Raw genomic sequence first — 13,514 nt, 5'->3', positions numbered from 1 at the left:
ATTTTGCATGCGCTGACTGGAGAATAGTACGCTAGAAACTGGCCGCGTTTACCCGACTGTGTTAGGAGGGTTATGTTTTGCGATGTGTATGAGGAAGGGAAAAGTATATGATTGAGGAAATGGTTTCTTCTATTAATTCTTCTTTGATGAAAGATTTAAAAAAAGTACTCGAACGTAACTACTTACTACAGGTAAAAATTAAACGCCTTACCTCCTTTATAATATATTTTGTCTCGTCTTGCGTTCTTAAGCATATTATATAATATTAAATATATAGATGCATATTGTGTATTTATTTGGCACAATAATGCCTAAACGTTTTTTATAGATACTATCACTAGATTCATCTTTGGTCGAAACTACGCTACACAATATATTATAATATTATATGTATAGATACCCAAGAAGGGTTAAACAGCAGTTAGAAAGCAATGGCAAAACTTTTTTTATGAGAATTTAATAATATCTATGGACGCTTCACGCCACGTCAGTCTGGCCTTGTGGTAAGTACCTGAAGGACTTGTGTTACAGGTACCAGACAACGGGAATATATTTAATACTTATACGAGTTATAACTGATCTGTATAATTCATCTCGATGTTATGCGATATCTTTATTTTTTATAATAATTGCGTAACTGATAACACACGTTATATCAAAATATTCTTGTTGTTTTAATATAAAAAGCTGTTTGACCGAGCTTTGCTCGGTATTCGATAAAACACGAATAAAATGACATTTTCTAAAAATGATTCCTAGCTAGATCGATTTATCACCCGCGAAACCCCCTATACAGTGTGTAACAAAAATAAGTGATAATACTTTAGGGTGTGTACGTGTTCCTTGTAGAGAAGTTACTGTGAAAGTAGCAGCGCTGAAAGACGAACATTTTTTTTCACTTTTGTATGGGGAAACTCGTGACGCTCTGGCCCTTGCCCATACAAAAGTGAAAAAAATTTTCGTCTTTCAGCGCTGCTACTTTCACAGCTAACTCTCTACAAGGAACACGTACACACCCTAAAGTATTATCACTTATTTTTGTTACACCCTGTATATATATATAATATACAAATTTTCAAAGCAAATGCTTCGGTGCGAATAATTAAATTGCTTGTGAAGATATCACGATCTCACATAAAACCTTTGCAAAATAATGCTTGGATTACCCCGGGTTCCGCCTGTTATTTTTGTATCGATGTCATAAGAAAAACTTGAATAGAAACAAAATATATAGCCTGGTATTCGGCAGCGGCTACAACCCATAACACCACTGCAACACTCAAGTGCGTTTCCTGCAGCTATCGATAAAACCCTCAAACTTGGGACAGTACTTTCTCTAAACTAATATTTTGAAAACCATCTATTTAATAATAATAATAATAGCTCCTACACCGGTTTCGGTGACGGTGGCCGGTTTCATTGAAACCAGGCCAGCTACGCAGGAGTAATTTTAAAGTGCCCAAGTGTGTGCGCAGTACACAAGAGCACTCTCTATTCCTTTACTCTCATAACCCAGTGGGACGGAAGACCGGTACGACCGGCGAGAGATCAGGCGCAGGACCGACTTTTTATATGCCCATCCGACGCATGGATCATCTTACTAATACCGACGACCTCTGTGGCTCAGTGGTGAGCGCGTCGGTAGCTCAAGCCGGAGGTCGCGGGTTCGAATCCCGCCGACGGAACAAAAAGTTTTCAATGTTCCCGGGTCTGGATGTATATTAAATATGTGTATGATATAATAAAAATCTTAAGTATATGTATAGTATAAAAGTATTAAATATATTTCCGTTGTCTGGTACCTGTAACACAAGTCCTTTAGGTACTTAGCACGGGGCCAGACTGACGTGGTGTGAAGCGTCCATAGATATTATTATTATGATATTATTACTTGTCAGTCAATCAGGTGATCAGCCTGCATTGTCCTAACCAAACTTGGAAATAACATGTTTCCAACGCGGGAAACGAACCCACGACCTCCGAGTCCAGAGCCGCGCTCTATACCACTAGACCACGGAGGCGGATCTATTTAAATACAAATACAAAAAAATGTAAACGTGTAGTTGATCTGGACTTTTCTTACACATTTCCAAGTTTTCAGCTTCGGTAGCTACTAGCTAGTTTGCACTCTGCAGTCAATAGCCAACTACAAAGTGTGCCTGGATATCTTGTCGGTTTTTATTTCGTTTCCGATTATTGTTTCCATAATCTTTATATAGTGAGTGTGGCAAAGTGCGCCTACCCGGTAAGTGCGCCATATGGAGGATGCTGATTGGAGATTTCCAATCGGCAGTATTGAGAAATAGCTGTGGCTAATGGCGCACTTGCCCGGTGGGCGCACTTTGCCACTCTCAATATAATAATATCAATAGGGTTAAGAAATCTTTGCTGGCTAGTCGATTTATTAGTGTCGAGTCTCGTCAGAGCAGAATCAAAACACCAGCTCGTTATGTAAGTGAGGCTGGGGGTGGATCGATGGCGGCCGACACTCCGGCGCCACTGCAGACCCCGGACACACTGGGATAAATAGGTACAAATAATAGTTTGAAAAAAAAACACGCTTTTTTAATTTTTTCAAAAATTTTAATATACTATTGTCATTGGCCCATTGTCATCGGCTCTTAATACGTATTAAAAGTTTCGAATTAATTAGACTACTGGAGATAGGTGAAAATCGTGCTTAAAGATTCCGTACATACATACAGTCCGAGCTAATAAAAGCGTGTTAAAATGAAGTCAGTTCTTACCTGACTGCGAAAAGATAGTTATGTTTTCTAACTGTGTGTGACACAATATCTTTATGTGGTGTGAGGCACGTTTAAGAGTTTATATTCTTTGTCGTCAGATACATCAAACTAAAATAATAGGATGCTTTATTTATACTTTTAAGAATTTTAGACATTCGTTTAAATATTTAATTTTCAAAGTAAAACAAGTGTTTAAAATAAATGGTAGGTAAGTTGGGTTAGGGAGCGTGCAGAATGTAAGAATAGATTTTAATTGATGAAAATTTTTAACCCTTTATTTTAAATTTTTAATATTTTTAAAAAGAGGGGTGTGATGTCAAAACATTTGGCGTGTCTGTCTGTGTATGTCTGTCCGTGGCATCGTAGCATCCAAACGGGTGGACCAATTTTGATGTAATTTTTTTGTTAAAATCTGACACTATCGATCGTGTTCTTAGCTATACTTCATCGTCATCAGCCTAGTGCCTACTCAGTGCTGAGAAATTTGAGTTTGATCTACATAAAATATATTTTTTAATCTGAGCTTGATTTTTTTAAATTACTTAATTCAACTTTATGAAAGCAATAACGCGTGTAGACTGCTGCAGTAAGATGTAATACATAAAAACCCTTTCCGTTTTCCAAGTTATTTTGAGGAATAAAAACAAACAATTCTTAGTGTATCACCAGCTTTATGCATACTCTCATTTGAAGCATTGTATCAAGAAAATTCGCGCGCGATCACTCACTCCGCGACCAAAATTCCACAAAAATTCTACTCAATTCTGAATTTTCTTTATTATTATTTATTTATTTACTCAATAATTAATTTAAGTATATTGTTTTTTTATTAAAGCATTCAATAATTAATCTATCGAAATTAAATATTTCGTCATATTAAGTAGTTCAAATCAGTACGTGTGAAGTGTTTTCATGTCTTTTATTATTTGGATCCTTGAAATATCAAGCAATTACGAAACAGACTTATAACAAGTAAGTGTAGAAATATTAAGTAGATATGGTACGTTTACCTCGATCTAATATAATATAACCGCCTTGAAGCGTGAAGGATAAGCAAGTGTATTAAGATGGACTTAACGATCGTTTAAGTATTCGTAGAATCGTTTAAGTATTAGCAGAATCGTTTAAGTATTGGTAGATTTCTTTGAAAAAACGCCTGATGCTGAAAAACTTCCCCCACGGCACGGCGGCACATCAGTTATTTCACCGAGTAAATAGACCATTGCAACTCTCAAGTTTTGGGTGGTAATCGGGGCCGGATTTATATTTTTATGGGTGCAGGCCACTTTAATCTTGCCGCCTCTATGTATGAACTCTGCCGCCATTCTAGCCGCTCATGTATAGGCAGTATAGGCCATGGCCTATACTGCCTATACATGTCTAGAGCTGGCGGTAATCGTTTGTCCTGGTGATCTTGATTCTTTTATTTTACCTCATGATGATGATGTTCCAGCATGATGACGGGTGCCTGGGGTGTCGCGGGCGGGTTCGCTGCTGCGGAGGTCTGCGCGCCGCTGCTGGTGCTGTGCTGGCTCTGCTGCTGGCCGGCTGATGATAGCTCTGGTATAAACCACCTTTTTTTTAAGTCGGTTAATTCATAATCTCCAGGATATTTCAGGGTTATCAAGTAAAGCGGGAACATAATATTTGCCACAACACAAACGAGAAAAGATATTATAGTTGAAGCTTAATCTGAAAAATTAAACAACACGCTTTCGTATTTAGAATAAAGAGAATCAGTCATTTTAAAGTTAATTTTTTCTTCATTATATTCAACCATCTGTCATAATAATTAAGGAAATTAAAAAAAGATAATAAAAACTTTAGACAGCACAAACAATAATAATATTGTATCTAAGCTCCTATCCATACGAATTGAATTTTTTTTTAAATGAAATAAGGGGGCAAACGAGCAAACGGGTCACCTGATAGAAAGCAACTTCCGTCACCCATGGACGCTCGCAGCATCAGAAGAGCTGCAGGTGCGTTGCCGGCCTTTTAAGAGGGAATAGGGTAATAGGGGAGGGTAGGGATGGGAAGCGAAGGGAACAGGGGAAGTAGGGAAGGGAATAGGGTAGGGGATTGGGCCTCCGGTAAACTCACATTTGGCGAAACACAGCGCAAGCGCTGTTTTACGCCGGTTTTCTGTGAGAACGTGATATTTCTCGTCGAGCCGGCCCATTCGCGCCGAAGCATGGCTCTCCCACAATTATGTGTTAAATGCTAAATGTTCATATTATGATAAAAGCTATTACTTTTTAATGAAGACATTTCATTATTTTATGATCACTTCTATAACTTCCGTCACATTTCAGATACCAGTTCGGGAAATCACCCACAAAAACCTGCAGTTGTAACTCATGGTAAGTTACAATAATGTTCCTTGTTTATTGCCTAGTTTCTGTTGCTCTAGTTGAATAATATTTAATTCACACATTTCGTTTATAAAGAACCATTACAGTTTACGCCCAGATATCTCTCTTATCAACTCCTAAAGCATGATGTAAAATAAGCCCTATTTTGTCATATTGTAATGCCTATAATTCATTTCACAGAAGTTGGTTCCCGGAAAAAATCCCACGATTGGACCAGCAAACGCTTCGGCAGCAGCGCTGTGTCTTTGCACTTACCAAGCACTTCTGGTAAAACAAATTTAATTTAAAAAATCATAGCAAAATTTAATATTTCAAAAAGTTAGTGTAATTGGTTATACAATCAAACAACAATGTTTGCAACATAATACTTAAAAATTTTATTGCAAATTTCAGGCACGAAGCAGCCGCTATCAGCTCATAGAAGTCACGAGGAGATACGCGGAAGACGAAAATCTCATCACGAAGTAGTCGACGATACCCGCTACCACTCTGCACCCAGCGTCATAGACGAGGTACTCCATAGACGAGACTGGGAGAGATCCAACAAGGATCTATATATCCCACTCAAATCCTCCAACAACAGCGAAGCCAATAGCTCTAACGAAGAAGAGGAAGCAACCAATCCAAATGAATTGACCGTTGAAAGAACTTGCAAGAAACACTACACGAATATCAAATCGTCAAAAAATAAAAATAGTAACAAGGAGCTATTGAATGAGGATATCAAAGACAGTGATGCTACAGAGGTCAGAGAGTCTCCAAGCTTTTATATTGGGGAAGCTACTGATATTTCCAACGAGATTAATGATACTTCGGAAGTAAAAGATAACGAAATATTTAAGCCAAAAGTATCGAAACAAAACCTAAATGAGTCAATCAAGAGTGCAGACGTTAAGAAACAGTCGATGCCCGAATTCCAAATAACTGGTACTGAAGAAACTGGGACAGTCGACGGAAAAGAGATAGATAGATCGGGAGCAGTACATCATACCGTGGAATCTCGTTCGAGTCTGTACAATGTTCATCCAGTGCCCATTCCTCCTCCATCCGTAGGTAAGGTGTAACTTAGTAATTACCTAAACTTATTTTCATAGTTAGACACATGCATCAATCCAGACCTTAAACGCGTTTTCCAGCATAGCAATATGCAATTGATAATATCGATAAAAAAACCTGCATGAATTAGGAAATGCAAACGCCTTTAATAATTTGAATTATTTCTTTTTTTTTAATTCAATTCTTTCTTTCCAAGTACTCTTTTAACTCATACAACTATGAAAACCCTTACAAACGATACTATCTTACCAGTAACCATTCATACCAGTATGCTTTAATTCTTGGGTTTTTCCACAGAGGCTGTAGGCTACGACTCGGATGCGTCTTACTTGGCTGAGGATGACGTGCTTGGTGCGTGGCGGCTAGACCGAGAGCCGGGGGTTATGGTGGAGCGCGTGTGGGGACGAGCTAGACATGGCAGTGCTGGAGATGTGCTGGCACCAACTATGCGACCACACTCCGCCGCTTTATCAGGTAAACCTCATTACCTACTGCTGAGGACGACGTGCTTGGTGGCTTGAGTCGACTCCACGCACGTCGGAAAGGAGTGAAGTAAGTTAGACATGGCAGGGCTGGAGATTAGTTGGCGCCACACTCAGGCCTCAGCTACCTTATCCGGAAATTGGAATATCTGATGCTAGCGTGGTACTATCAGATCCTCCTGAAGACGACGCGGTTGGTAAATGGTGGCTGAATCGAAAGCCGTGTTTTAAGCATGGAAAATGTAGATATGAGTAAAATTATTATCATTTTTATTGTGTCAGCTTCTTTTGGAAAAAGTATCAGATGTCCAGGAACTTCTTTGGAGTTATGTTGAATCAGATTGGCTGTCAGGCTTACCAATTTCAATATATTCTTTCACGTTTATCATCTTTTAACTTTTCCAGAGAGTGACTTAGATTACGAGCTAGAAGAATGTGATGAAGCACCACCCTCTTACGATCAGCTCCATCTTCTGTCCACGAGAGAACGGAAGGAGACTGCCATATAGACAGTCTAGTTACGCTAGAATTATACAGTGGTTTACATAGTGTGAAAGACTGCGTGGACTAACACACGGGACAAGCTACTACTAACGGCCACTTTTCTCTAACAAAATTAATGTGCCCGTATTTTTGCACTTAAAAATAAATGAAAGTAAAGATTTCAATTAATTTTAAACATCAGTTACTGAACAACGAAGTCACTTATCCCACGTGTGTCAGTCCTGAAGGGAACTCATTTAATTAAATTATTAAAAATACGTCCAATGTTACCTATCTAGTCAAAGAAACAAAACCAGGCTCTAAAGCTTGGTACCCGAATAGGTAGAACGTCTTTGTACTAGGTAGTATGAAGCTGAATATACGTGCGCGAATGAAAAACAGGGTGTGTTTTTCCACTCGCGCACGATTATGCAATAACGACATTTTCGCATCTTCATGAAAAAGACAAGTAGCAATAGAACATTTGGCCCAATTTCTACATGTTCAGAGACCAGGATATACTCGTACCTAATACTAATAATTTAAACTACTTACTTAATTGCTATTTTTATGGAAAGTTAAAGCTGTTGCATTGGCAATGAAAGTGTAGATAAACAGTTTATAAAATATTATTATCAAAAGTTATATTTATGAAAAAGAATATATTTCCCCATCTCGTAGCACATAATAAATTATATTAGTCTTTAAGACCAATTAAAATACAATTATGTAGCTAAACAAAAACACAATCGGATAAACTTATCTTAGGTAGATAGGTCATAGGTATAATCTAATTGTATTTTTTATTTTAAAGTATTAATTTTGGGTATGAGAATGAGAATGAAAAAGAAAGATACCTTCGACCTTCACCGAGCTAGAATTTGTTAAAAATAAGTATTTTTTATTTTTTTGTATATGCCAATGTACGCTAGTAAACAGATTTCACATTAATGGGTTGTTTAAAAAATATTAGTCCAAAATATGATTATCTAAATGACGCCCGTAACTCGAGAACTCGACCCCCGGAACCGTACATTTTTCGGGATAAGAAGTATCCTATGTCCTTTCCCGGGATTCAAAGTATCTACATACCAAATTTCCACAAAATCGGTTAAGCGATTTGGGTGTGACATTTTATTAACGGTGCAGTGGTGTCTCATACTCTTTGCATAGACGATGACTTGTGGAAATGAATATTGAGTTTGTATGAAAGTCAAAAACTGATTTAAAATCTCATAGTTAACGCTATAATGTTGAAATCTCGTTATACGCTTATTGCTAAGCTATTGACTATTTATGTAACTGTTGATTCCTATGTAAATAAATTTACTTAACAGACTTTTGTTTTCTTCCGTATATTTATCTTATCACCTTTAATTAAGCCTGACAATCTTGTAATAATAGCTCCCACACCGGTTTCGGTAACGGTTTCATTGAAACCAGGCTAGCTACGCAGGAGTAATTTTATAGTGTCCAAGTGTGTGCGCAGTACACAAGATCACTCTGAAAGTAACAGCGCTGAGAGACCAAATTTTATATTGTGATTTAAAAATCGCATGAATTGAATTTTTTCATACTAAAATGAAAAAAAAATTACTCTTTCAGCACTGCTTCCTTCACAAATCACAACGATTTCTATATAGGGAACCCACATACACACCCTAAAGTATTATCACTTAGTTTATATTTAAGAAATTTCTTGGAAATATCTGTGAGGATTTTTTGTTGGGAGTATTGAAAGCAAAAAGAAACAATCTCTGGGATTTCTTCTGTTTTCCGGGGCTAGGAAACCTCACACTTTTAAGTTTTTTCTCAAACACTAGTATTTTAATATAATAATTATTAGAAATTAAAAACACAATATGTTTTTAAATTTTATTATAAATACACAGCCTTTATCAAAAGCCTAACATTATTAGACATTCATAAACAGACAGACTTACGAACTACGATACAGACATACAGTTCATAATATTATTTAATAATTTTTTACTATTATAAAGTTATTGTTTATTTCAATTAGTAACAATAAATAATCTTAAACATTCTTAATTACTTTTCATTAAATAAATCTTAAGGAAAAACTTCATAAATTAGGTATTATCAAGTTTTTTTTCTTTAGATACGAATAACATTTTGGTATTAGTTAGGTAAAGCACAATATTATGCTATAATATTAATCTAATTTGGCACATTATTGGTCACTTTTGGCATAGAATATACACACAGATACTACGCGCTTAATATTAGCATTATTTTACGTAATGTCTTTATTATATTTCTCTTTCTCTCTCTTTTGATAAACATCATAAGCACAATCAAAAACATTTTTCTTTAAACTTTCTTATTGTTTAATATCTAACTATAATTACGGCATGATTACAAAAAATATTTAATTACAAAAGCTCTAAGCTTTTATAAAGCTCAATTTGATAAAGCATTGTATATTATATGAATAACTGTTTTAAAATAAAAACTTGAGAGGTGTCAACAAGGGACACCCGAATGGAACGAAGTTATTTGATATTTCTTGTATTCAAAAAACCTGTATACATATTATTATTATACACTAAAAAAATTATATAAAAAACCGGCCAAGTGCGAGTTGAACTCGCCCATGAAGGGTTCCGCAGCAGCAATAAGGTTTATTTTTATGAAATTAAGAGGTTTTTGATTTATTTTCATATTTCAGTTGATTTAATGAAAGTTAAATTAAGGTTTACCATTTATGACGTATAAAAAAAATACTGGCTAGATCTCGTTTGAACCAATTTTTGTTGGTAGTTTTTTTAGTAATGTACATCATATATTTTTTTAGACTTATCGTGCCCCTACTTTAGAAGATAGAGGGGGGGGGGGACCCATTTTACCACTTCGGAAGAGTGTCTCCCGAAAACTTTTCAGGTTAGAAAACAATGATTTTAGAAACCTCAATATGATTTTTGAAGACCTATCCATAGATACCCCACACGCCCTATGCGTGTTAGATGAAAAAAAAATTTTTCCATTTCAGTTGTATCTATGGGGACCCCTAATATTTTTTTTATTTTTTTCCATTTTTGTATCAAAATCTTAAAGCGGTTCACAGACTACATCTACTTACCAAGTTTCAATAGTATAGCTCTTATAGTTTCGGAGAAAAGTGGCTGTGACATACGGACGGACAGACAGACAGACATGACGAATCTATAAGGGTTCCGTTTTTTTGCCATTTGGCTACGGAACCCTAAAACGCCATCTATTGACAGGGAATACTAACAAACGCCATCTAATTGAAGCAAAGGAATACTATCAACGCCCTCTGCCCCTATTATGCAGGTACTAACAAAAAAGTATCGAGGTAAAATATATCGTTCTGTCTAGCCTGCTTTCGCAACGCCGAACGCGCCATAAGGAACTTCGTTATATGAATTGGCCGATGTTTAAGCTTAAGTGTATTAGTTCACAAATATTTTTTATGAGTTATGAATGCAGTTTTGTTCTAAATGAAGTAAATAAATAACTTCATATATATTTTTTGTGGTATGATGCACACAAATGCTTAACAGCGCACAATTGATACCTACTAATTTAAGGTGATACGAAAATATCCTTTGAGGACTTGAGTATATTATATCCTTAAAATACCAGCCTAATGCATACATAACAAGTATGTCATTAGACATTTAACACACCACCGAGCAATCAGTACTAAGATAAAAATGTTTTAGGCTGGTTGTCAGTTGTCACCATATTGCCATCACTTAGCAAAAGAAAATCAATTTGCAATTTTCGTAAACAAAACGATTATATATAATAACTTTGCCATTACAATGCAGTACTTATGCTACAGTTTGTTTATTTCTTATTAGTCTGTTGATTTTATTTCTTAAATTCAGGTCCACTTGCGTCATTCTGGAATAAAGCTATTCCAGTCTTTCGAAAAAGACATAAAAAAACTTCGCATTATGCGGGTAGTTGTAACTTTACGTGGGAGGTTTAGCAACCAACTGTAGCACGTGATCATATATTGTTATTTGTTGTGTTTGTGATATTTTGATGACACAAGACTACTAATAAGACTACTGCAAAAAGCCCTGGATTTTTTGCTTTTGTCATAGCCAGAGCCTGTTTTTTTATATTTTGGCACAAGATTACCAATAACGCTATTGCAAGTGGTCCTTAGATATAAAACAACTTCAAACAAACTTTTGCGGGTAGTTTAACCTCTACGTAGGAGGTTCGACAGTCAACTGTGGGCACTGCGGCACGTGTTTCGGCGTCTGTGGACGGGAGAGAACGCGGGGTGGGGGAAGATTGGACGGCTGTTGAGACGGAAACACCGCGTCAGAGCGAGACGGCATCTGACAGAGGCGCGCCATCGCGGTCGCACTCTCTCGGACCTCTGCAAAAAAAGTTTTTCATTGAAATCCATAATTAAGCATTTGGAAATCCTCTTACTAATAAAAATATTTTCAGCCCAATTTATTTGTCTGTGACTTTTCCAATGTGGCAGACCACGACAAGTAAATAGGTTTAAGTATATTTTATCGGTAAGGAGATGAGTTTATAATCTATCTAATATATAAAAATAAGTCGGGTTTTCCTTCCTGACGCTATAACTACAGAACTCCAGAACGCACGAACCGATTTCCACGGTCTTGCATTGGTTGGAAAGGTCTCGGGGTCCGTGAGGTCTATAGAAAAAAAATCTGAAAAAACTTCAAGAGAAAAGCAGGAAAACAGGGAAAATCATTTTATGGCAAAACAACGTTTGCCGGGACAGCTAGTATGCAATGATATTTTAGTCATCAGCGCTCTTCATTCACTATATACTAGTCGTTACCACTTATAGTTCTTGCAATCTATGAGTGCGCGGCGCCCTTAGTTGTGTTGGTGACCATATCTATACACGCGTACATGGCTCGCTCGTTACTGACTGCTCCGTTAGGTACGCACACTAACGAAAATGTATATTCGTATTTCCAACTACAAATAATAGTATTGGATCCGACCGTAAAATCCTGCATGAATCGTTTTTTTCGATCAAATATATTTTAAAATAATATTTAGAACGTATAGAATGGATTAATGTTGGGTTGCCTTGTCAAAAGTAGCCGCAAGTACCTCTAATTAAGTTTAATGTTCATGAGATAAATGCATAATTTGTATGAATATTTTTTTCAGTAAATTTTACATCATTTGAAAGAAAATGACGAGACAAAATAAGGTATAAATGGATGCCAGCTCTAAGTCAGCCGCAACCTAGGGTTGCCAGCCCGTAAACAGACAAAGTTCTTCATCAAAATTGAAGCATCGACTTTTTTAGTAATTTTGATACAAAATTAAAGTTTTATGCATTTTGTGCATGAATATCCATGGTTGCCAGTTGCACGATAGCCGCAAACTGGGGTTGCCATCATTTTTGTTTAAGACAAATGTTCAGGCCTACAATTATTATGCCTGGCCGGATTTGAGGACGTCGAGAACCTGCAAGATTGCTATTTTTATTTAACAGGCGTTTTTATTTTTATGCGTAGTGTCCTGTCATTCCTCAATGTCATTCCTTCTTAGTTCTTACTTTTCTATTGAATTACTTACTTTTCTATTGACAGAGGTACTTGCGGCTACTTTTAACAAGGCAACCCAACATTAATCCATTCTATATGTTCTAAAGATTATTTTAAAATATATTTGATCGAAAAAAACGATTCATGCAGGATTTTACGGTCGGATCCAATACTATTATTTGTAGTTGGAAATACGAATATACATTTTCGTTAGTGTGCGTACCTAACGGAGCAGTCAGTAACGAGCGAGCCATGTACGCGTGTATAGATATGGTCACCAACACAACTAAGGGCGCCGCGCACTCATAGATTGCAAGAACTATAAGTGGTAACGACTAGTATCGAAAAAAACGATTCATGCAGAATTTTACGGTCGGATCTTAGGATATAAAGGCTACACGCGCTCGTAGATTGCAAGAACTATACCAGTATGTAGTGAGTGACAAGATGAATAATAATAATTACTATGAGCCTGTCAATGCTTCATTATAATTGGTCACGCTGATAATTTCAATCTTGCCGCAATATTGTAGCTTGAAAATATGTAGGTATTTTAATACTTACCTATACACATAAAGTTAATATACCTAGCGGAATAGAGCAACAATCTCAAGCTGTCAAACGGAACCAAAATTAGTTTTCATCTGTGTGAAAAATATGTGTACGTATACACTTCCACAAGCATGATTGAACATGAATTCTATGAGATTAAATTGTCAACGTGCGGCACTTGCTGACTGGACGTCAAAAAAGAGTGCTGCTGTCATGTATCACACGTCTCTTTTTACCACGCAGTGTTACTGATAGTGACATCTCTCTTGT

The 13,514-nt window shown here is 36.5% G+C and overlaps 2 protein-coding genes and 1 long non-coding RNA gene across 3 annotated transcripts in view; 2 read left to right on the top strand and 1 right to left on the bottom strand.

The window, feature by feature from the left end:
- The first annotated feature begins 165 nt into the window (after nt 1-165).
- On the top strand, nt 166-7,236 carry LOC121727889. The gene is made up of 7 exons (XM_042115934.1): nt 166-191; nt 4,201-4,310; nt 5,063-5,110; nt 5,303-5,389; nt 5,516-6,175; nt 6,476-6,652; nt 7,066-7,236. The coding sequence occupies exons 2-7, from the start codon at nt 4,202-4,204 to the stop codon at nt 7,167-7,169; spliced, it is 1,185 nt and encodes a 394-aa protein (XP_041971868.1). The 5' UTR covers nt 166-191; nt 4,201; the 3' UTR covers nt 7,170-7,236.
- Nucleotides 7,237-8,024: 788 nt separating this feature from the next.
- LOC121727807 overlaps nt 8,025-13,514 on the top strand; it is a 22,356-nt gene continuing 16,866 nt past the window's right edge. The window contains exon 1 of the long non-coding RNA XR_006035725.1: nt 8,025-8,037. This is a non-coding gene — a long non-coding RNA (uncharacterized LOC121727807). The remainder of the gene's footprint in view (nt 8,038-13,514) is intronic.
- The window catches only part of LOC121727806, a 6,043-nt gene continuing 3,857 nt past the window's right edge, over nt 11,329-13,514 (bottom strand). Inside the window, exon 4 of the mRNA XM_042115805.1 lies at nt 11,329-11,527. Within this exon, the coding sequence (XP_041971739.1) occupies nt 11,352-11,527 (176 nt within the window). The 3' untranslated portion in view covers nt 11,329-11,351. The remainder of the gene's footprint in view (nt 11,528-13,514) is intronic.

The sequence above is a fragment of the Aricia agestis genome, chromosome 6 (genome assembly GCF_905147365.1).
Source record: "Aricia agestis chromosome 6, ilAriAges1.1, whole genome shotgun sequence".
NCBI lineage: Eukaryota > Metazoa > Arthropoda > Insecta > Lepidoptera > Lycaenidae > Aricia > Aricia agestis.
Note: the sequence above shows the minus strand (reverse complement) of the source record. Positions and strands in the feature narration are given on the sequence as shown.

What these genes read in the sequence shown, in the direction of transcription:
- LOC121727889 (XM_042115934.1), top strand. Translation starts at nt 4,202, where the DNA reads ATGATGACGGGTGCCTGGGGTGTCGCGGGCGGGTTCGCTGCTGCGGAG. An exon ending in GCCGGCTGATGATAGCTCTG is followed by an intron (nt 4,311 to 5,062) that starts GTATAAACCACC and finishes GTCACATTTCAG; the next exon opens with ATACCAGTTCGGGAAATCAC. An exon ending in ACACTCCGCCGCTTTATCAG is followed by an intron (nt 6,653 to 7,065) that starts GTAAACCTCATT and finishes TAACTTTTCCAG; the next exon opens with AGAGTGACTTAGATTACGAG.